The sequence below is a fragment of the Bidens hawaiensis genome, unplaced genomic scaffold (genome assembly GCF_021521415.1).
Source record: "Bidens hawaiensis isolate Kalapana, Puna unplaced genomic scaffold, B.hawaiensis_p1.1 tig00001575_1, whole genome shotgun sequence".
NCBI lineage: Eukaryota > Viridiplantae > Streptophyta > Magnoliopsida > Asterales > Asteraceae > Bidens > Bidens hawaiensis.
This window is the reverse complement of record NW_027491088.1, coordinates 212,563-233,680: the sequence shown is the minus strand read 5'-3', so window position 1 is coordinate 233,680 and position 21,118 is coordinate 212,563. Positions and strand designations below refer to the sequence as shown.

The window sequence follows — 21,118 nt, the reverse complement described above, 5'->3', positions numbered from 1 at the left end:
ATGTTTAGGTTCTACGTTATAGAGAATAGGATTATTTTTTTACCAAGAACATTCATCCTCTTTTCTTGATTCGGTTAGCAAGATTCTCTAACCAATTATATTTTCATAATTGACAAATTTAGGTCCAACCCCCAAAAAGATCAAATGTGAAAAGTGTGTGATTTTATCCTTTGGGTATACAGGCACCCCTCGGCGTTATCTTTCGGGTTCTCAGTTTGAACAATAACACTGCAACAAACCCTTTGGCTTCTATAGTCGTTTTGTGTTTTTGGGTTATACTACTCGAGTGAGAATGTATGAGGTTAAGTTTCGAATTCCTTAATCCCTTTGGCTGCAAACCCTTTAGCTTCCTCACATAACCGAAGATGAATGATGGTGGAACTCGGTAGGTTGGGTTCAGTGACTTGTGCCCCTAATACCCTTATAACTTAATTCAATGAATTCTATTGGTTTTAACTATCATAAGGCATGATTAGAACCCATTAGGCATCATAATCACCACACAAAATGAAAAATTTTTGTATAAGCCTTTAAACTCCATAACACCTAAAGTTATAGTCACGTGTATGGATTAGAATAATGGTTTACGGCACATTTGAAATTGGAATTTTGCAAGAGTTTTGGATAATTTCTCCATTGGCTCTCACAATCGTTTACACATACATGGTGTATTACGACTTACGAAATTAATCAACTTATATAGGTACTTAGGTAGCCTTGCTCATATCCTTGTGAGTTTAGAGTGTGCAATTTTTAACCCTTCATGTTTACATATGTTGAACATTGACCCCTAAAGTTACATTTACACTTTTGATCCCAAACCCCAAACTTTTTATATGTTGTAGTTAGACTTATGCCGACCTAACGAGAATCTTATACATATTATATTGTCAAATGTAGCACCAAACATATAGAATAGTGACAATTGGAATATTACAAGACTCACCAAGAAAGATCTATTAAACATAATAATACTTCAAGTCCAAGGAATACAGGAAAATCAACAAGTTTAATATATTGCCTTTTTTTCACCTTCAAGTTGTCGCTTTGTACTGGCACAGTCAGCTCACAATATTTTTTAGAATATTACAAGGACTAAACCCAGTCAAGTCATGCAACTCCGATACGTCTTGCATGATTATGATCATCTAGTATAAGTTTTTCCACGACTTGAACAAAACAACCATGGTTGCTAACTACCAACGGGTCTTTAAACACCCATCTATAAAATCGTTTAACTTTAGACATTTTCTTATATAAATACGTTACTCCTATATTTACCTTTGGGTACTATGAGACAAAATCTCTCAACCATTTAGGAAAATACATTTTTTTCACATACTTTCATATTACTAAAAATAAGTGGCATAGTCCCACACTTAAAAGAAATAGTTTGGAAAGATAATATTGCTTTCTTGAAGGCTTCCTATGTACAAACATTTATGCTCACTATCCAAACGCCTGGTCCCACCTACGAATCATATTTGATCATCCGACTCGTATGACTGTCAACTTTTGTCATTATTTGTAAACCGAGGATAATCTTGTACAACGTCGAATTGCTTTTATACGAATCGCATATCCTTATGACATGTATAGGGTCATGCGACTCGTATAAAAGCCCGCTCATTGACATGTCTAACATCTCTTCCTATGACTCTACACGACTCGTATATCTGAGATGGAATAGTGGGGCATTTTTGAGTCCAGAGATGTTCAGCTAACACTAGAAAGGTCCGTCCGTATCGAAATAAATAATTTTTTTACAAATCCAAAAACACATAATTGAAGTTTGATTGAACACACCTGGGTTCTAGACGACCTATAATTCAGCTCAAGATTCTTTAACCATTTTGCTACTGTTATTATTCAAATCAATCATCACCTTCACTTGAATTCAATTAGTTGATCCAATCACTCACGATCACGATGCCTTCAAGAAGACGAACGCTTCTCAAAGTCATCATCCTCGGTGACAGCGGGTCAGTTATTCAATTTCGCCTCTTAAACTCCAACTATACTATTATTAGGGTTTTGTTTTGTACTTAATTCGAGTTTGATTTGACTCCTGTGCTGGTCAATTTGATTGATTACTGTTAGATGAACGAATCTGTATAGTGTAGGTTTAAATACCAGAAGTTTGGATGTCAAGTTAGTTGTAATGATTTACGTTTACATGTTATTTTGATCTGTTTCCGTATCGTGTTGCATGCATCTGTATCTGTTGTGTGATCTGCTTACTAATTTGGTGTTTCTGTGTGATGCAGGGTTGGAAAAACATCCTTGATGAATCAGTATCCTTTAATGCCTCAATCTGCTAGGGTTTATTTAATTTCACAGGGTTGGAACTTATTATTATATGATTGATTTTATAAATATTTAGGGTCAATTTAATAAGATTTTGACATTTTTGTAAGAGACCGCGTTAAGATATGATTATTATGGATTTTGTTTGGCCTTAATGTTGAATTTTAGATATGTAAACAAGAAGTTTAGCAATCAATACAAGGCTACAATTGGTGCTGATTTCTTGACAAAAGAAGTGGAATTCGAGGATAGGCTCTTCACTCTACAGGTTAGTTGTTAGTTATGCTGCTTTGATTGTGCTTCTTTGTTCCTTTGAAAGCATATTGAACTAGTTTTTTTAGTATTATTGGATTGTTGCGTTCAAAGACTGTGAGTGAGGATATTAATTTTGAATTATATAAAATCGATTCGTTTTTTGTGTGGTACACGGTTAAACGTTATCAACCAAATTTGGGCTGTTCTTACATTGCTTTGCTAGAGGCATCATTTTATTAAGTAACTCAATGATTTCATTAAATAAGGGTATGTGTATAAGCAAATTAGATGAGTGTGTTGACCAACAAAGGAGTGAGGTTTTTTAAGAGATTTCTACACCTTTCACTGAGATAGATGCTTAATTGACTAAAGTTGAGTTCTTTTCAAGTGACCTTTATATAGTTTATATAAGAAAGGATGGCATAATACTTTGATTATATGAATTATCCAATTATAGTGTGATTTTTGTAGCTAGAGCTTTGTTTTTTTTCTCACACCCTTAACTTCAAATTGGCTCTTCAATTTCTAGTAAATGTACGTTTTTATTATAAATCTAAAGTTTGAGAAACTGGTCCATTGGTTGCCAGCTGTTAATAAGAATGGAATTAAATCAATCATGTGCAGATCGCAATAATGACAAAGTTAACCTTTAATATAAGCTGATCTGGACCGCTAGGACTGGATTTTGGAATAGACTTTATAGATTCAACTTTTGTTGGAAAAAGATTCAACAAACAATATAATGACATTTTGCGTGTTATGAGTTTTCTATGAGATTCTTTTGTAATAAGAGTGGATCTTCCTTTTTTATCATTACAACGGAAATTCACTAGAGAAAAATAGATTTCTAGCACCATAGCAGCACCTGCAAAGCGATGAACTATGTAAAAGTGCCATACGTTTAAATCTTCATTTGTTACAATGTACTTTTGTCTATTGTATATGCGATTGTTGAGACAACATCCATCTCATGCACTCAAGATTGATGTCTCGGCTTTGGCTTACAATGGCAATGCTTATATTTAGTTAGGCTATATTTCTAGTATCATTGATAGCATTGTTATTTATTCTTTCACATTCTAGCACCAATATTGTTTGCATTTGCAATGTTTATTGTACCTTTTGATGTTATTGTGGACTTTTTTTTTCTCAAGAAACTAAGAGCACGTTGCTTGACCTACTGCCACATCAGATTCGAAACTATTCTCAACCCCCCCCCCCCCCCTCTTCATCCACACCAAACCCCCACAAACCCATTAAAAAATTATTAAAGTTATATATATAATATGTATGCATATATGTGATGTGAGAGAATGAGAGAGGGGACCTCCATTTGCCGTCTGCCCAGCAGTTTTCAGCCACAAACCCTGGCTTCCCGGACTAGACTCCACAATGCAGCAAAGGTTTTCAGCTTGGGTCCGTGTAGTTCTATATAGATCCGGACCTCGGGTTCCGGATGCGTTGTGGGTGCTGTAAAATACTTGTACCATTATCAAAATCCAGAGTGTGTGTGTGTGTGGGGGGGGGGGGGGGGTTATATTTAGAAAAATTGCATGCTCAATATCCTTTGAAATCTCCATATCAACACCTAAGTTTAAGCAATTCAGTATGATTCTATCTGTAAATATATCTTTTTTTTAGTAAACTGATACTATTCTGTTGCATCATCTGTTGATTGTTTAAATTTTGGCCTAAACATGTAAGTCAAATTTGTGTTGTTGCAGATATGGGATACAGCCGGACAGGAAAGATTCCAGAGCCTTGGAGTTGCATTCTACCGTGGTGCAGATTGCTGTGTTCTCGTGTATGACGTGAATGTGCAAAAGTCGTTTGATGATCTCAACAATTGGAGGGAAGAATTCCTTATTCAGGTAAGCCAACATAATATCTTCATATGTATGGGTGTAAGACCTAACAATTGGTTTCATGCGCTGATTGCTTAAAAAAAATGTCGCAGGCTAGCCCTTCGGATCCCGAGAATTTCCCATTTGTTGTTCTAGGTAACAAAGTTGATGTTGATGGTGGCAACAGTAGAGTGGTAAGTATTTTCCACTGGGAATTTGAAGTGAAAAACAGGTTTTTGTCAGTCGATTATGCATGCTTTGAACATGTGGTGATTATTGTGATGCAGGTTTCTGAGAAAAAGGCTAGGGCTTGGTGTGCCTCAAAAGGGAATATTCCATATTTTGAAACATCTGCAAAGGAGGGGATCAATGTTGAAGAAGCTTTTCAAGTCATAGCCAAGAATGCCTTGAAGAGCGGAGAAGAGGAGGAATTGTAAGTTCCAAATATATAGCAATATTTATATTGAAATTTGAATTGCATATATGCATTATTGTAAGTTTATAACTCGAGTGTTGAATACTAACATAATTGTTGGTTTTGTTGTGGAATTTGAAGATACTTGCCGGATACCATTGATGTAGGAGGCACAAGTCAACAGAGGGCCTCTGGATGCGACTGTTAGAATCGATTTCCATTCTTTACAAACTTTGTATCCGCACTGCTACAAATACATTTGCTGCATTTTCGTGACTTTATTTCTGTGGATGGTTGAATTGTACATTTTGTTTTGAAGTTGTTTTGTGGAGCCTGTGTGATTAACCTTGCTGTAATTGCAATCTATATCTTCCAAGATGTGATAATGGGTTGTATTGATGCACCGTCTGTTGTATTGAGTCAAGTGAATTAGTAATGCATCTACTTTTAAGTAGAGAATTGTAAGACCCACATAATTCGGTTTTACACAATGCTTGACATATATATGTAATGAAAGTTAGAAAGAAAACGAGGTAAACGATTACAAGTAAAACAACTAGATTTTGTGACACACCTCTTAGGCTATGCGTAGTTGAGGGCTACAAATTGGCGCGTTTTGCGTCGTGTGACGCCCAGTCAGCAAGGGGTGATAATTTGATAATTTGTTTTTAGGGTGTAATGGTGTAGGGGCTACAATACTAATATATATATGTATATAACATATTAATTATTTTATTATTTTTTTTCTTCTTCCAGGCGACGAGAACAACTCGCCCCCGCCCCTTATCGCCTGAAAATCGCCCGGAGGGGGGGGGGGTGTTCCTCCTCCCAATCGCCCCAATTCGCCCCATATTGTCGCCCGTTACGGATTGCCTTAATGGGATGACTATCTTTTAACCACAGAAACAAGTACTCATTTGATCCATACTGCTAGAAAGGGATGTTTCTCATTTTAATTAGACTGTAATCTTGTCTTGCGCTGAAAGTTTGGTCTTTGAATCGTTGTGTTGACCATAACCGGTATGTTTATTTGTGTTGAAGATATCAACCCTAAACTAGGCATACTTAAAATTGTCTAATCATTAATCAAATATGACTCATATATTTATTTGTGTTAAAGATAACTCTTACTGACCGCATATAACTCATATATTTATTTTTGTCAAAGACGACTCTAACTGAACACAGTTAAAAATTGTGTAAACTATTAGTCTGAACATGAAATGTATCTGTTTAATTAAACATGACTCATATATTTATTTGTGTAAAAGACAACTCTAATTAAAACTGAAAGGAGTTAAACATCGTGTAAACAATTAGTCTGAACATGAAATGTTGCTGTTTAATTAAACAGGCCAAAAGTTAGTTTGTATTTATCAGTCATGAATAAAAGAAAGTTTAAGTTACTAATTATATACAGATATAAAACTATCCATAAATAAATACAGTATAATAATTACTAGTGAACCAGATACTACCGGGTCCGGGTTCTCTATCTTCTTCTTGTTTCGTTTTGGTGTACAAGCAGGAAGCCATGGCAGCCTCCGCCATATCAACGTCCTTTACTCTCTCTTCCACCGCACTCTTTTCTCAACAACGGTATCTTCAATTGCAATTCCACTTCCATACTTGTAATTCATTATATTCGGATTTATATCTCCATTTTGTTTATTATTATTATTATTATTATTATTCTTCAGAAGCTCCAAGCTCAAATCATCAATACTTTGTGCCTTGCCGACTCCATATAGCCATTCGCCTAAAATCGGTACGCGCAGGATTATTATGTTATCTGCTAATACTATTTATTAATCAACAGGATCTAGTTTATTGCTTATTATGTTTCTAATACTATTTATCACTAGTAATTGGATAGGAAAAATTGAATTATGTACCTAACTTTGATTATTATGTAAACAATATTAACTTGCTAAATGTTTGTAATAAGCTCATTGAGGTGTTTACAAGTAGTCTAGCTAACAACTTGCAGCCCTAATTTATTTTGTTTTGGAAGGGAGGGAGGGATCTGTTTTTTTTTGTTTCGTTCTTATTGTCTTTCGGTTATGTGTTCTGAACTTTTAAAAGATGATGTATTGCTATTTAAGTTATTAGTATGGCTGTTAAGTGAAATCCCATAATACCTGTTTACAACTTCAACTATATCTTTGCTTAACAGGGTTATCGAGTAAAGCACAAAAGTTGCAGTTCGCGTCAGAGGAAATGAACTTACATACTGCTTATGATTCAAGGTTTACTGTCTATGCTCCCTCGATGCCTATGCTTAGTAATTTCACTTGTCATCGATGCTTAGAAGTTATGAACTTACATTTTTATCTTTGTTTAGACATCTAGACAACTTTAGAATTCATGTGAATATAGTCACTGATCCTTATCTTTTCTGTTTTACTTTGATTTTTATAATTGAGCAGTTACAGTCCGATTTTAGCAAAAAAAACGGCCCCTCCACCTATAATGCCAGCTGTCCTCACTCCTGGTGGACCTTTGGATCTTTCTACTGTATTATTCAGGAACCGTATTATCTTTGTTGGCCAGCCAGTCAACTCGCAAGTAGCTCAGCGAGTCATATCACAGCTTGTTACATTGGCCACAATTGACGAGAACGCGGATATTCTGGTGTGATTTCATTTTTTATCACTTGTACACTTATTTCTTGTCCGTTTTAATCCATAAACTGAATATTAAAATATGTGAAACGCTTTATTTTCTTATCCAGATGTATGTGAACTGTCCTGGTGGGAGCACTTACTCTGTGTTGGCAATCTATGATTGCATGTCTTGGGTAAGATTGGATACTTGTTTTTCATTTTCTGTTTTATTTTTCTTTTCTTCTAAGTTTTAGAATTTAACTTGTTATCAGATAAAACCTAAAGTTGGTACCGTGTGTTTTGGAGTTGCTGCAAGTGAAGGTGCACTTCTTCTTGCTGGTGGAGAGAAGGGGATGAGATACGCGATGCCAAATGCGCGTATTATGATACATCAACCACAAAGTGGATGTGGGGTATGGTTAAATTCTCATGTTTCACGGATATTACAATTCAAAGTCAAAACTGGATGGTCTTGATGCTAGAATCAATTCTTATTTTGGATAACTTATTATAGGGTCATGTTGAGGATGTAAGGCGCCAAGTCAACGAAGCCGTTCAGAATCGCCATGTAAGATATTCTTTATTTCCTTTCTTATTTAGTGGTTTATCATAGATGGTGGCATGTGTATTTGTTTTTGTGAAATAATGACTGGGAATTTGTATGCCCCAAATTCATCAATTAGCAATTGAGGTCAAAAACTGAATTCTAATCAGCATGCACTTTATTCGATGATTTCTTTTACCATATGGACTTGTTGGGTTTTATTTATTTTTTGTTTTAATTATTATGCAGAAAATCGACATGATGTATGCGGCATTTACTGGCCAACCATTGGAGAAAGTGCAACAATACACCGAAAGGGATCGTTTCCTATCTGTTTCAGAGGTACCATTCAGTTGCATTTATAGATCTTGTCCCGGAAACAGATTCAACTTTATTTTCTTTGGTTCCATAAATTCATGTTTCAAATTTTATAACGTCCAACTGAAAACTAATAGGTCCAAACTCCAAACGGGCAATTTCAGTAGGGGTCGGGTCAGATTGACCCACAGAGGATTCTGTCCATGACTCTTTTAAGTTATGTGGACATTTGTGTTAAATATGATTTCGGTGTTATCACAGAAATAATCTAACTTTAATTATTAGAGCGCTTTAGAAGGTTTTATCACTCTTATGCATTTGAATACACTTTGGTTGATTGTTTGACCTATGTGATCCGCTTCTATTTTAGCAAAGTTTTTAGTTTTACGCATTTGGCCTTTTAAAGATAACATATAGGTGTAACTAACAGCAACCAAATCGCTGAGACCTTATATTTTTTCCCTTATTTTTGCAGTCATTAGAGTTTGGGCTCATTGATGGAATACTTGAAACTGAATACTAGACTTGATTGGTTCCACTATCATCGCATGCAGCAATTATAGATGATTTGGCAATCACCGCTTTGATGGCGTGACATGCAACCTGCCTGTGGTACCAATGTTGCAAGCTAGTTTCAGTCGAATAGTTATCACTTAAATGATCATTCTATATAGTGGATCTTTGTTTTCATTTTAGATTTAAATGTTAAAGATGTTTTGACTGTTATTGATACCTATGATCATATAAAGGACAGCCATGGAGTAATGTGGTTATACATTAGGCTGTTATTCGTTCAGATTGTTCCCTATTAAAGGTTTGGGATGTAGGATCGGTTAGGAATGGTCCAGGACCATCTAGGACTTCCTGCTGCTAACTGCAAAGAAGCTTCCCATCATGACTGTCATTGTCAACGCCCGTAAACAGTGTAACTGTTATGATTTAGAGTGTTTAGAAACATCACACTGTGTACGCTGCAGTAGCATACAAGACGGTATAACAAAGTTAGTATTTAGAACATTCTATTATATCCTAAAAGCCACAGTTACCAATATACAACTTATTGAAGAATTTAGTTATCTCCACAACGACATATTAGATCATGTTCATGGCTACACTGGAAATGGTTTAGTAGAGTAGATGGATATGGATTGGATGTGAATGATAGGTTCTTCACCGTTCAGGCCTGGGCTGCAAAAAACAAAACACCACTAAACTTCTCGTAGGAGGCCTCCTGCGGTAGGCATGCAACTTGAGATTATGTATCGAGTTTATAAGGTACTTGAGATTATTCAAGAAGATAAACAAATTAATTGAGATCTCTAAGGAACAGTATTTCAAACAGTCCTGTAATTAGCACTAGAAAACTTCTACTATGCAAACTTATAACTATATATTGGAGGGGTGCGCCAGGCCTTGGTGGAGGTGTAAGACCAAAGAGACTGAAGACCCAAGTAGCAAGCTACTTTGGCAGATCTTCCCTCATAAAAAATAAGATTAATATCAAGTGAGCCGATGGCTCACATATCAGATATTAAACTAATAAGAACAGATACTACACTTGATCTTAGCCAAAAGGCCGAGAAAAGTATGCTTGTTCCTTACCAGGGCTTTCGCTTTTATACTAAAATCCCACTTGTCTGTTAGGTCCCTTAGCCGATGTGGGATGCATAAAGCCTTTCTAAAAATAAAACTAACATACTCTTCATTCTCTCAAGTTGATCTCTCCCCATTCATAACTTGTATTATGTCTACCCTTTCCCTTTATCTCTATGTAGAAAACACATTCATAGAAACATAATTCTCTCACTAAAACACAAAATAAGTACTTTTTATTTCCTTGAAAATCATATACTTTTACTAGTAGCTGAACACGAAAATGTATAGAAGAGTCTTTTGGTTCTCAACTTCCATGTTTGATGTCGTCTACCTTAGTGGTTTGTAATCGATCTGTGGTGTTTGTTATATATCATAGAATATCACATACAATTAAACGAGTGTTCTTTCAGAATAATGCAAGAAATATTGTAATTAACAGTGGTTTCGGCAATCTGGAATTGTTTGGTGGAAGCAATTTTCATGAGCTAGTGACTTTTCTGAAGTGGATTGAATCTATTTGTTTCTTGTTTCATTCATGATTCATGCTACTATGTTTTGCACCTTACATATTTATCTCTGTTTAGACTTTAGATACCTAGAACACTACCTAGAACACAACAGAATTCATGTATAAATATGTGAATAGAGTCCCTAATCCAATCATACGTGTTTTACCTTACTTTTTAAATTGAGCATTTACTGTCCAAGTGTAGCAAGAATAGGGGTCCCTCCGCCTATAATGCCAGCTAGTTTTAGTCGGATAGTTATGCACTTGTATATAGTCATGACTCCAGTTGGACCTTTGGATATTTCTACTGTCTTATTCAGAAACCGTATCATTTTTGTTGGTCAGCTAATCAACTTGCAGGTAGTTCAACGAGTTATATCATAGCTTGTTACATTGGTCACAATAGACTAGAACGCAGACATTCTCGTGTGATTTTAATTTTTTATCACTCATATCTTGGGCATTTTAATCCATAAAATGTTTATTAAAAAAATATGAAGTGCCTTTTTTTCTTATGTAGATGTATGTAAACTGTCCTGGCAGGAGCACTTCCTCCATGTTGGCAATTTATGATTGCATGTCTTGGGTAAGTTTGAACACTTCGCTTTCATTTTTGTTAGTGAAACTAGTTAAAAGAAAATGAAGCATTTAATCTGTATATTTTATTTTCTTCTAAATTTTGGTTTTAACGATAAAACTTAAAGTAGTTGGTATGGTGAGTTTTGGAGTTGCTGCAAGTGAAGGGGCGCTTTCATAAGTGATGCCAAATGCACGTATTATGGCACATTATCCACAAAGTGGGTGTGGGTATGGTTAATTTTTGTATATTTCACAGATTTTACAATTCAAAGTCAAAACTGGATCGTTTTGATACTAGAATCAAAGTCAAAACTGGATGTTTTTGATACTAGAATCAATTCTTATTTTGGTAACTTTATAGAGTCATGTTGAACATGTAAGGAGCCAAGTCAACAAAGCCGTTTAAAATTGCCAAGATATTCCTCGTCTATTCTCATCCAGTGTGATGTTGAAGACGGCTCTCCTGCAATCAGCTTTAATATGAAAATAAATATAGAAACATACTTAAAACTATGTTTTGGATGGGTGCGCCAGGGTTTGGTGATAGTGTAAGACCAAGGCAACGCCAAACTCTGCCTTGCATAAAGTTGCCAGAGTAGATTAACCTCTGGATTTGAAATCACTGCTTATATGCATTTCGACCCCATCATAGTTCTCAATCATTTCGTGGAACCGTGCAGACCCAAGCAGCAAGCTACTTTGGTGGGTCTTCCCCCATAAAAAATAAGATTAATATCAAGTGAGCCGATGACTCACATATCAGATCTTAAACTGATAAGAACAAATACTACACTTGATCTTAGGCAAAAGGCCGAGAAAGGTATGCTTATTTCATTCCAGGGCCTTTGTTTTTGTACTGAACTTCCTCTTGTATGTTTGTTCACTCAACCGATGTGGGATGCAAAAAAACCCTTCTTTCCATGAAACAAAAAACTTCCAACCAACAAAACTCACAATTTGATCTACCCATCTCTTAAAAAAGATTAATCTACCTTGTCCACAATCAATGTAAAACAGTTTTTGGAGATTTACGTCTGCCCATCTTATTAATGGCCCAACAGAGAATGATGGTTGTAGTTATACTTCCGAATTCAATAATGAAGTCATCTAAAGTATACACAGATGACACTCAGAAGTTATTTTAATGTTAGATTACAAGCGTCAACATCTTTCACTAGCACTTAGTTTTAGTTTTAACTTGTTATCAGATCAAACTATGGTGTGCTTTGGAGTTGCTGCAACTGAAGGAGCACTTCTTCTTGCTGGTGGAGAGAAGGGGATGTGTTACACGATGCCAAACGCACGTGATATGATACACTGCCAAGTTTTTATATTTTATAGAATATAGATATTAAAATTCAAGTAAAATGTTGATGGTTTTGATGCTAAAGTCAAATTTTATTTTGGTTAACTTTTGATAGGGTCATGTTGAGGATGCAAGAGTGTCAAGTCAACAGAACTGTTCAGAATCGCCACGTAATATGTTCCTCATGTCCCTTCGTATTTCGTGGTTGATCATATAGATGTTGGTATGCGGGCTCCTTTTTGTGAATTGGTGACTGGAAATTTGCATGCCCTAAATCGTTCAATAAACTGTTGAGGTCTAAAACTCAAATCTAATTAATATGCACTTATTCATTGATTTCTTTTAACAAATGGACTTGTTGGAGTATTTTCATTTTTTTTAATAATTATGCAGAAAATTGACATGATGTATGCGGCATTTACTGGCCAGCCACCAAAGAAAGAGCAACCATACACTGAAAAGGCTCGTTTCCTAATCCGTTTCAGAGGTACAAACTTGCTTTAAAAGGGATTGCTTTCTTTATTTTTACTATTATGCAGAAAATCAGCATGATGCATTTGGCATTGGACCATTTATTCATCAACGGGTAAAAAATGCCACCACCTCTATTCCAAAGTTGGATGGAACAGTTTCATGTTTGGTTTTCTCAAGTTGATATAACTATTATTAAGCTCTTCATGAAGATATAAAGTAACAATAACCAAATCTCTGAGACCTTATATTTCCCCCCTAACTTTTGCAGGCATTAGAATTTTGGCTCGTTGTTGCCTGTTGAAATACTCGAAACTGAATACTAGACTTGATTAGGTCCACTATTATGCATGCAACAATTATAGATGATTTGGCAATCACCACTTAGATGGCGTGGCATGCGACCTGCTTGTGTACCAATTACCACTCTGGGTTATACTCTGATAGACGCAATTACCAGAGCATAAATCGTAACTGAACATTTTTATGCCATTTAGAATGTTCAGTTACCCTCTGATAGCCCGAGTACTTATATTGATGTTAGTGGCTAAACAAAAAAAAACAAATAAAACCAGTATCAAAATAAACATCCTCCAAAAACGATTTTACTAGGATCTAGATAGTTTTAACTACATATTGGAGGGGTGCGCCAGGCCTTGGTGGTAGTGTAAGACAAAGGCGACGCATGAAGACCCAAGTAGCAAGCTACTTTGATGGGTCTTCCCCCATAAAAAATAAAATTAATATCGAGTGAGCCAATGGCTCACATATCAAATATTAAACTGATAAGAACAGAACTACACTTGATCTTAGCCAAAAGGCCGAGAAAGGTATGCTTAATCCCTAACTAGGCCTTTGTTTTTGTATTGTACTTGCCCGTTATCAGTTAGGTCCCTTAGCCGATGTGGGATGCAAAAAAACCCACCCTTCCTTCCATCAATAGAGTTCACTGCCTTGTTTCTTTTAAAACATTCACACTCTCTCCATACATTCTCTCCATAATCAAGGCAAATTTCTTGTTGATATAACCGCAGGAACGACACCATAATCTAACTAGATGAATGAATGTGCTTTGCGAATTCGGAAATGAAATCAGGTACAGCTCCACAAAAGTAATCTAACCTATCAACGATTCTGCCAACAATGTAGGACACTTCTTAATTATATAAAGCAGTAAGTACAGCAAACTTAGGAAACGGTCTTAATCATTAACCAGCTAGGGTATAAATGTCATTTGGCTTTGTATAAGCAAAAGTCTCCTTTAAAGATCCAACTAGCAGCAGCTGTTGTTCAAAGGGGAAGTAATCTTATGACACAAGTATTCTGAAAATAATATTTTCTCAATTTTCGGTTGTTGGCGTTTATTCTTTATTGTTTCAATTAAATTTCCGGGGTGTATCCTACTTGTGTAAAACATTTCAGCGTGGAAAATGTATATTGTAGTCAGTGTGTTACACCATTTTCATTTAACGTTCTGTTGGCATATTTGCATTATTAGTACAAGTGGCAAAATGGAACTTTAAAAATAAAAGATCTTCCCTAAACAGACTAGTAATAAACTGTTTGATTGTCTATAAAACACAAGTAGCACAAAATAAGCCATTTTATGTGAAGATGAAAAAAACCGACAAGGGTTATGAGCTATTATTAGACTTGATACAAAAACGCCATACTAAAATCTTATGAAAAGAGAGATGAAGTAGAAGGTGTGGAATTTGTTAACGGAGATGAAGAAAATTGGATGATATCCCGATCTAAACATTTAAGATATGTATTTGGTTATCGTTTATATCAGGTGAGATTGAAGAAGGATTTTGAGACTTGATCTAAATTAGGTGGAAAGATGTCTTTTTTCTATCCTCGGATAAAAAAGAATAGACATTGTTACAAACTTTACAAGCTATGAACACCTTTCTTAAGTGATATAACGAAGTCGATAATGACCCTAAAATACATCACACTCTGTCTTTAAAGCATGAATTGCATACTGACACTCCAAAACACTCTAGACACTTAAGTATCATGTAGTACTGCGATTCCTGACTACAAATACTGCAATCACCATGACTCACGATCCCTTGAGCAAATGAGAGAGGATGTGGGTGATCATCAATCTTATGAATGCTCCCAGATTTCACATTTGTAAACCTATAAATGTTGTCTCGATATAAGCCATTTGCTTCTATCTCACACCGAAGTATTAAAGGAGCACAAGCAGAATGAACTGATTGAACACGCTCATGCAGTGATAGAAGCAAGAATGAGGGTCCAGTTCATCCTCACAAATTTCACAGAAGTATTCACTTTTGTGGTTCTCAATTGGAGGGTAACTCAAGTGCATGAGATGTGTGTTATACAAATGCCTAATGGTCTCAGGCAACAACAAAGCACACGCATGATGTATATAGGCATCACACATGCTGCAATTGAAACCAAATCAACAAATATAATTATGTTTCCGAAAAATAAGTGACGCATAAGACACTCATAATGTGGGGTCTTCTCCTTAACTCTTGAAAGAAGATGATTTGGGTGAGATGTATGTGTGATTTTTCCAGGTATAAAGGCACAACTAACATCAGCATAGTATTCACGCTTGACGCAGCCATAACAATACCCGTTGAACCATAAGCGACAAACATCACAAAAAAATAAGTTTAAAAACACACATGGCACATTTGACATTAGAATGAGGGGATGTTGTGGGTTACCTAGGTGGTTGTCTACTTTTGTTGGCAGGCGAGTGCACCACTCATGAAGAACAAAGTTGCAACCCTCATCTTCATTCGCACCACGCTTATAAAATGGCATTTCGGTGATCGGTCTAAAACATCCATTCCACAATAGTTCAATCGATTTCATTGGGTCATGACACATGATCAAAGAACTGATCTTTGAGGAGGTTGTCCTAAAGGATTCTGTATCAACTAAAATGAGCTCGTGCTGATGGTTGATATGCTCTAGGCTTAACTCATTTTCATCATGAAATGGTAGCTGGAGAAGAGTAGGATAGTCAACATCTCTAAAGTTTTTAACAGTTTTGACCTTTTTCTAGAAGTTTAAAGGTCATGGTTAACGTTTTTACATCTCAAATAGTAATCATTTATTGCATGGAGGTAATCATACGCAAACTGATTTACTTACGAACAGATAAGACGGACATGAACAGTTCTCTTCTTGATGTATCAACATTCAAGAGATAAAACGGACATGAACGATTTTCTTTTTGATTTATCACAATCAACGTGGGTATAGCTAATACATAAGATAAGAACAAATACTTGACAAGATCTTAACTACACATTGGAGGGGTGCGCCAGGCCTTGGTGGTAGTGTAAGACCAAGACAACGCATGAAGACCCAAGCAACAAGCTACTTCAACAGGTCTTCGCCCACAAAAAATAAGATTAATATCGAGTGAGCCGATGGCTCACATACCAGATATTAAACTGATAAGAACAGATACTACACTTGATCTTAGCCAAAAGGCCGAGAAAGGTATGCTTGTTCCATTCCAAGGCCTTTGTTTTTATACTAAACTTCCCCCTTGTCTGTTACTTCACTCAGCCGATGTGGGATGCAAAGTGTGTTTCAGAAAATTAACCAGCTTTCTATCTCCGTATACTAACCAACTCAGAATTCTTTGGCAAATAGGATTTTAAATTACATAAAAGGTTTTCAAAATATAGATAAATCATACAACCATAAATGCATGTGACATGTCCACTACAGTCCCTACACTCAGTATTTCGCTCCCCTTAAGTCATCAACTCATGTCCTCGCTACTAGAATCTTATGAACCTGGTGCATTCAAACATATAGAAAATATAAGTAAAGATTATAACTTTCTTTATAAAATGAAATAAATCCAAATTGCAAGATTTCAGTTACAGGAAAAATCGATAATGATATCCACACAAGTATACATTGAGCAATTTCAACACATTTATAGCAAAGTGGGACAACTTCAGTAATAGTTTTGGCATTGTATTTGAGATGAAAGATAACCCGAGTCGACCCATTCAAAAGTGAACGAGTCAAAAGTTGCATTCTCTACCCCTAAGCAATTAAAATATTAAACAACATTATGATTTTAAAGCAGATCTCCTTGGTATTGAGCTCAAAAGACTTACTACTAGGGTGGACATATTAAATCATAATCAACGAATAGATAATCTAGTCTACGTACCGTAGTTTTGCTTCACCTTAGTGAATCTATGAATAGCTTTCAGTATCATCCCAAGCTTCTTGTATTTTAATGGTCCCATATGCCTGCATCATATAGATGAGCTAAAATTCATCCCCAAACGGTGAATGACTTACGTTGCATGATAACTCTGATTTAGATGCTCATTAAATAACAATAGGGATATTAATTAAGTAAAATTACACCAAGTCCACGTCTATTTTCTAATTCCTTCACAAAAAAAAAAGGTTTCGCTTTTCACATTTTTTGCCAACATAAATGAGGTAATATGGTCCAATAAATCCCTCTAGTTTAGCATCATCATTCAAGATTTCAAGGGTATTCTAGACATTTCACTCGTAAGAAAAGACTTTGTCAAACATTGCAATTCTCAGACATTGTTATAACAGGAGCAAAAAAGGAAACAGTAGGCTTACACCATCTCCGTGTAACGAATTCGCCAAGCTGGAAAACCAAGGTGGCACCTCACCTGCCCATAAATTAATAAAAGATCGGGATCTGGCTCTACGGCACCTAAAAGGACAAGAAACTCATCATAGATTTATTTACCATATGCACAAAAATGATTTTAAGGAAAGAAAACCCTATAGAAAAACAAACCAAGGGTCTTTAATGCCTCGGTCAAGTGTGTTTCAGTAAAGAACGGTTTTTCAGAATCCGCGTCCGCATAATACTTCTTAAAAAGTAGGTTAGCTGCTTTAGCAACTGCTTCTTTTCCATCAGAGAGAGAAACAAATTCAATTTCCATCCGTTTTTTATCGAGAAGCGGATCGGATGCTAAATTCTCCTGCATGAATAACCATTTTCATAATAGTAAAAAATAGACAAATTAGCAAATTGACTTCCGCGTGTCTCACAATTAGCGCATGTGCATAATATAACAAAAAGATATCATAAAACACAATACATTAGTAATCTCTGTAGAGCCAAATTTCTCCATGCAGATTTCCTTTGACTTCTTCAACACTCCTACATTTGTAAAAGAAAATACGATTAACCAATAAACTATACATCAATACATGTAAAAAAGGTAACAACCAAAATTAACCAATAAAAAACTATGCCAAAATATCAGCATCTCCCTTACCTTCTCGGTCATAAAGGCAGATCATTTTCACGCCTATAGATGAAAGCCACTCTAAAAGTTCAACCACTTTTGATGTGTCACGGGCTTCGTCACTGTCCACAACAATTCCAAGATATTTGACCCGGTCCAAATTTAGATCCGTGTACGCATTCCCATATCCGTTTGTTATAAGGTAGCTTTCAATTGTGTTAAAGATTTCCCGGATAATGTATACAACACTGATTATTAAGTGGACTATATGCCATAATAAGAAGAGCACAATGTTGCCACTCTGCATAAAAATGCATTCAAATGACAATATCAGAAAGAACAAATGATGATGATTAATAAAAATATATTTGAAAAGATAATACCTGTGATTCAGCTACTGGATCCATAGTCTGCAGAAAACAAATCAATTAAAGAATAAGGAAATAGCAATACAATTGATATATGAAAATAGCTACAACTGCCCATCTAGTTTTACTTCTGTTAATCTAGGCAATAGTTTAAAACCAAAAATAATTTGTACACCACATTAAAAATCTCAAAAAAGGCACATGTGGAACTAAAGAAATATATTTTTTATGCAAAAAGAACAGAAAAAATATAAAAACAATAAAATAGCGCATGTGGTATAGTGGTTATATGGATGAGCATTTGGTATCGGGTACCAAAAGTACCAAATCGACCAAATTCGGTACCTTTACCAAATATTTTCAAATTTCGGGATCGGGATTTTCGGGATCGAGATCGGTACCGGTTTTATTTGGGAGTACCGAATGGGTACCGAACTTTTTAACAAGATATTATTAAGCAATTAGAATACTCAGTTCACCACCCTCGTACACCTTCACTCCAAACCTAGTAACGATCAAACAACCCTAGTACAGAACTTGATATTATCTTTCTGTTTTTGGAGTTTGGAAAATCTTTTTTTTTTGAACTACCACCTAAGTAACGCCGGATACTCCGTACGCGGCCCCCATTGGCTAAAGGTAGCCCAAGCCGGCCACTAGTCCGGACGGACGAAGCCCCTAGCGGTCCACCTATTGAGGGATTCACCGGATAAAACCCGACCCCCACGCCCGCCAAATAGCACGACAACGAGGAGCCGGTAAAACCGGTGAGATCAAGACTCGAACCCTGGCAAGCCAGGGTCATCCCTCATATCTCCCATATAAATTGGTGATAGTGAGGTTTGAACCCCCTACCTCTCACTTGTAAAATCTAATTTAGCAAATTTCACTGTTGGTTTGAGAATGCTTTAGAGTTTTATGTAGAGTTTCATATAACAGATTCATCTAATCGAGAGCCTAAGGTTCATTTCTTTATATTTATCGTGTGCTCATTTGTATCTATAACACCTAATATATATTTTTAATCATTTTTAATCATGTACCGTTGAAATTGAAGCTATGTGCATTGTTATGTTGACTTTTTTTCAGGTCAGCTGCTTAGCAATTTTTTATATTGAAAATGAATGTTATTGCCAGTTTTTTCAGTTGACTTTTTTCAGGTCAACTGCTATGTGCACCATGATGTAAATAACATTTGCAAAAGAATGTTATCGCTATAATAGCTTTACAACATTCGGTGTAAATGTTCAAAGTTCAAAATTTGTTTATTTTCATAGTATTTTAGGAACCACCTGTATCGTTTGTACCCGGAAGTGTTGACCAGTCAACTCAGGCTCCACACTCGTTATTGTCAAACGGGCCAAAGTTTGAATCTAGTATTTTTAATAGGGGAACATGCTTAGTTGGGTCTCAAATCGGTACCCCTAAAAACGAATTCCAAATTTATCAGATAGATTCCAAATTTCCATCTAATTAAAATCAACCCATCTAATCTATCAGATAGATTCATTATTTCATTTCAAAGACTTACAAACGAGAACAAATTAATAAACTTAGGCAAAACAACAATCAAACTGTCAATTACCAGAATCATCCAAGCTCTAATTAGCGACAGATCAACATCGCCGACAATAAACTAAAGCATATACGAAATCCAACCCAAAAAGTTAGCTTTTTGAAACAAACTTACCGATGAATTATCTTGATTTGGTGGTTTTAAGGATGATCGAAGAAACTGGAAAGATTTGTGAGCTGCTGCTGATGATGTATAAGTTTAAGAGAGAGAATAATAAGAAAAAGAAAAGAGTTGTTTAGGGTAAATAGGGCTGCGTTATATATATGGGTTTTGTTAACACACATTAAAAATCACATATTCAAACATTCTTGATCTGTAATAATCGTCAAAATCCAATTTTGAAATCGAACAGCTTACCGAAGCTCCGTGAATTACGGTTTATATAAACCTGTTTTGTTTAGTTTTGTTGGTCCTATGAACGAGGAAAACACAGTATATGTGCAAAATGCAATACATGTGTTAGTTATGGTTAGATGTATATGTACTTCGTATACTCTATTTCCACAATAACTTTTAATGGAATTTATTATAGCCTTAATTTTATTTTATAGTCACGTATGTCAAAACTGTTTGAAGTGTAAATTAGAGGTGTGCACTGAATCGAAATAACCGAACCGATACCAATAAAACCAAAAGAATCAAACTGAGTTAAAAACTGACGGTTCGGTTTGAACTTTGGTGAAAACCGAAATATTGGTTTTGGTTCGGTTTTGTATTTTGTTAACAACCGAAAAGGCCGAAATAACCAAAAAGTATTGAAATAACCATAATATCTTATACGTAACAATTAAAACAAAATCTACTGATAACCATTTGTTTAGTTTTAACATATGGTTAATAAATATATTTGGTTGCTACATATGGTAATACCAGTACTTTTAATTTTGATTTTGATTTTTGACTTTTAATGTATCTTTTATTAGCTTTTAATATTTGAAGTTCATATTTTCAATATTCTATTAATAATTAGTTTAAAGGAAAAAATATATCGTGTCCAATTTCAATATTTTAGGTCAAGTTTTTTTTTGGCCCAAAATGTTTTGGCTCGATTAGCAAAGCAGAAAAAACCGCATCCAGGAACCGAACCCAAAAACCGTAAAAACCCGAAACCGAACGGTTTAAAAAAATCATAAGACCGAAAGTTTGGTTTTTGGTCCGATT

General features: G+C 35.5%; 3 protein-coding genes, 4 non-coding genes and 1 pseudogene across 9 annotated transcripts; 3 read left to right on the top strand and 5 right to left on the bottom strand.

Moving 5' to 3' along the window:
• Positions 1-1,728: 1,728 nt before the first annotated feature.
• LOC143587048 (ras-related protein Rab7) lies at positions 1,729-5,166 on the top strand. Its single transcript, XM_077068446.1, has 7 exons — positions 1,729-1,982; positions 2,268-2,294; positions 2,476-2,575; positions 4,287-4,433; positions 4,520-4,600; positions 4,694-4,839; positions 4,963-5,166. Exons 1-7 carry the CDS (start codon positions 1,930-1,932, stop codon positions 5,027-5,029), a joined length of 621 nt encoding a protein of 206 aa, XP_076924561.1. The 5' UTR covers positions 1,729-1,929; the 3' UTR covers positions 5,030-5,166.
• Positions 5,167-6,312: 1,146 nt separating this feature from the next.
• LOC143587029 (ATP-dependent Clp protease proteolytic subunit 6, chloroplastic-like) lies at positions 6,313-9,085 on the top strand. Its single transcript, XM_077068432.1, has 9 exons — positions 6,313-6,420; positions 6,525-6,589; positions 6,998-7,070; positions 7,251-7,455; positions 7,556-7,621; positions 7,700-7,840; positions 7,942-7,995; positions 8,221-8,313; positions 8,765-9,085. The coding sequence occupies exons 1-9, from the start codon at positions 6,356-6,358 to the stop codon at positions 8,810-8,812; spliced, it is 810 nt and encodes a 269-aa protein (XP_076924547.1). The 5' UTR covers positions 6,313-6,355; the 3' UTR covers positions 8,813-9,085.
• Positions 9,086-9,685: 600 nt separating this feature from the next.
• Positions 9,686-9,878, bottom strand: LOC143588391 (U2 spliceosomal RNA). The gene has a single exon (XR_013145100.1). It is a non-coding gene; the product is annotated as a U2 spliceosomal RNA (small nuclear RNA).
• Positions 9,879-10,587: 709 nt separating this feature from the next.
• On the top strand, positions 10,588-12,820 carry LOC143587039 (ATP-dependent Clp protease proteolytic subunit 6, chloroplastic-like; annotated as a pseudogene).
• LOC143588397 (U2 spliceosomal RNA) lies at positions 11,605-11,796 on the bottom strand. Its single transcript, XR_013145101.1, has one exon. It is a non-coding gene; the product is annotated as a U2 spliceosomal RNA (small nuclear RNA).
• A 568-nt stretch (positions 12,821-13,388) lies between the features above and the next one.
• Positions 13,389-13,583, bottom strand: LOC143588386 (U2 spliceosomal RNA). The gene has a single exon (XR_013145099.1). It is a non-coding gene; the product is annotated as a U2 spliceosomal RNA (small nuclear RNA).
• A 2,472-nt stretch (positions 13,584-16,055) lies between these two features.
• Positions 16,056-16,251, bottom strand: LOC143588425 (U2 spliceosomal RNA). Its single transcript, XR_013145109.1, has one exon. It is a non-coding gene; the product is annotated as a U2 spliceosomal RNA (small nuclear RNA).
• Positions 16,252-16,312: 61 nt separating this feature from the next.
• LOC143585152 (uncharacterized) lies at positions 16,313-18,633 on the bottom strand. Of its 3 annotated transcripts, none has more exons than XM_077067009.1 (7): positions 18,397-18,633; positions 18,044-18,314; positions 17,864-17,922; positions 17,557-17,743; positions 17,373-17,469; positions 16,939-17,021; positions 16,313-16,550 (listed from the first exon to the last, which is right to left on the bottom strand). In XM_077067009.1, the coding sequence occupies exons 1-7, from the start codon at positions 18,418-18,420 to the stop codon at positions 16,543-16,545; spliced, it is 729 nt and encodes a 242-aa protein (XP_076923124.1). In that variant the 5' UTR covers positions 18,421-18,633; the 3' UTR covers positions 16,313-16,542. The 3 variants fall into 3 exon arrangements, with proteins under 3 accessions (XP_076923124.1, XP_076923129.1, XP_076923118.1); XM_077067003.1 differs by having other exon boundaries at positions 16,325-16,550; positions 17,864-17,925; positions 18,397-18,628; XM_077067014.1 differs by lacking the exon at positions 16,939-17,021 and having other exon boundaries at positions 16,317-16,550; positions 17,864-17,925; positions 18,397-18,629.
• Between the last annotated feature and the right edge of the window lie 2,485 nt (positions 18,634-21,118).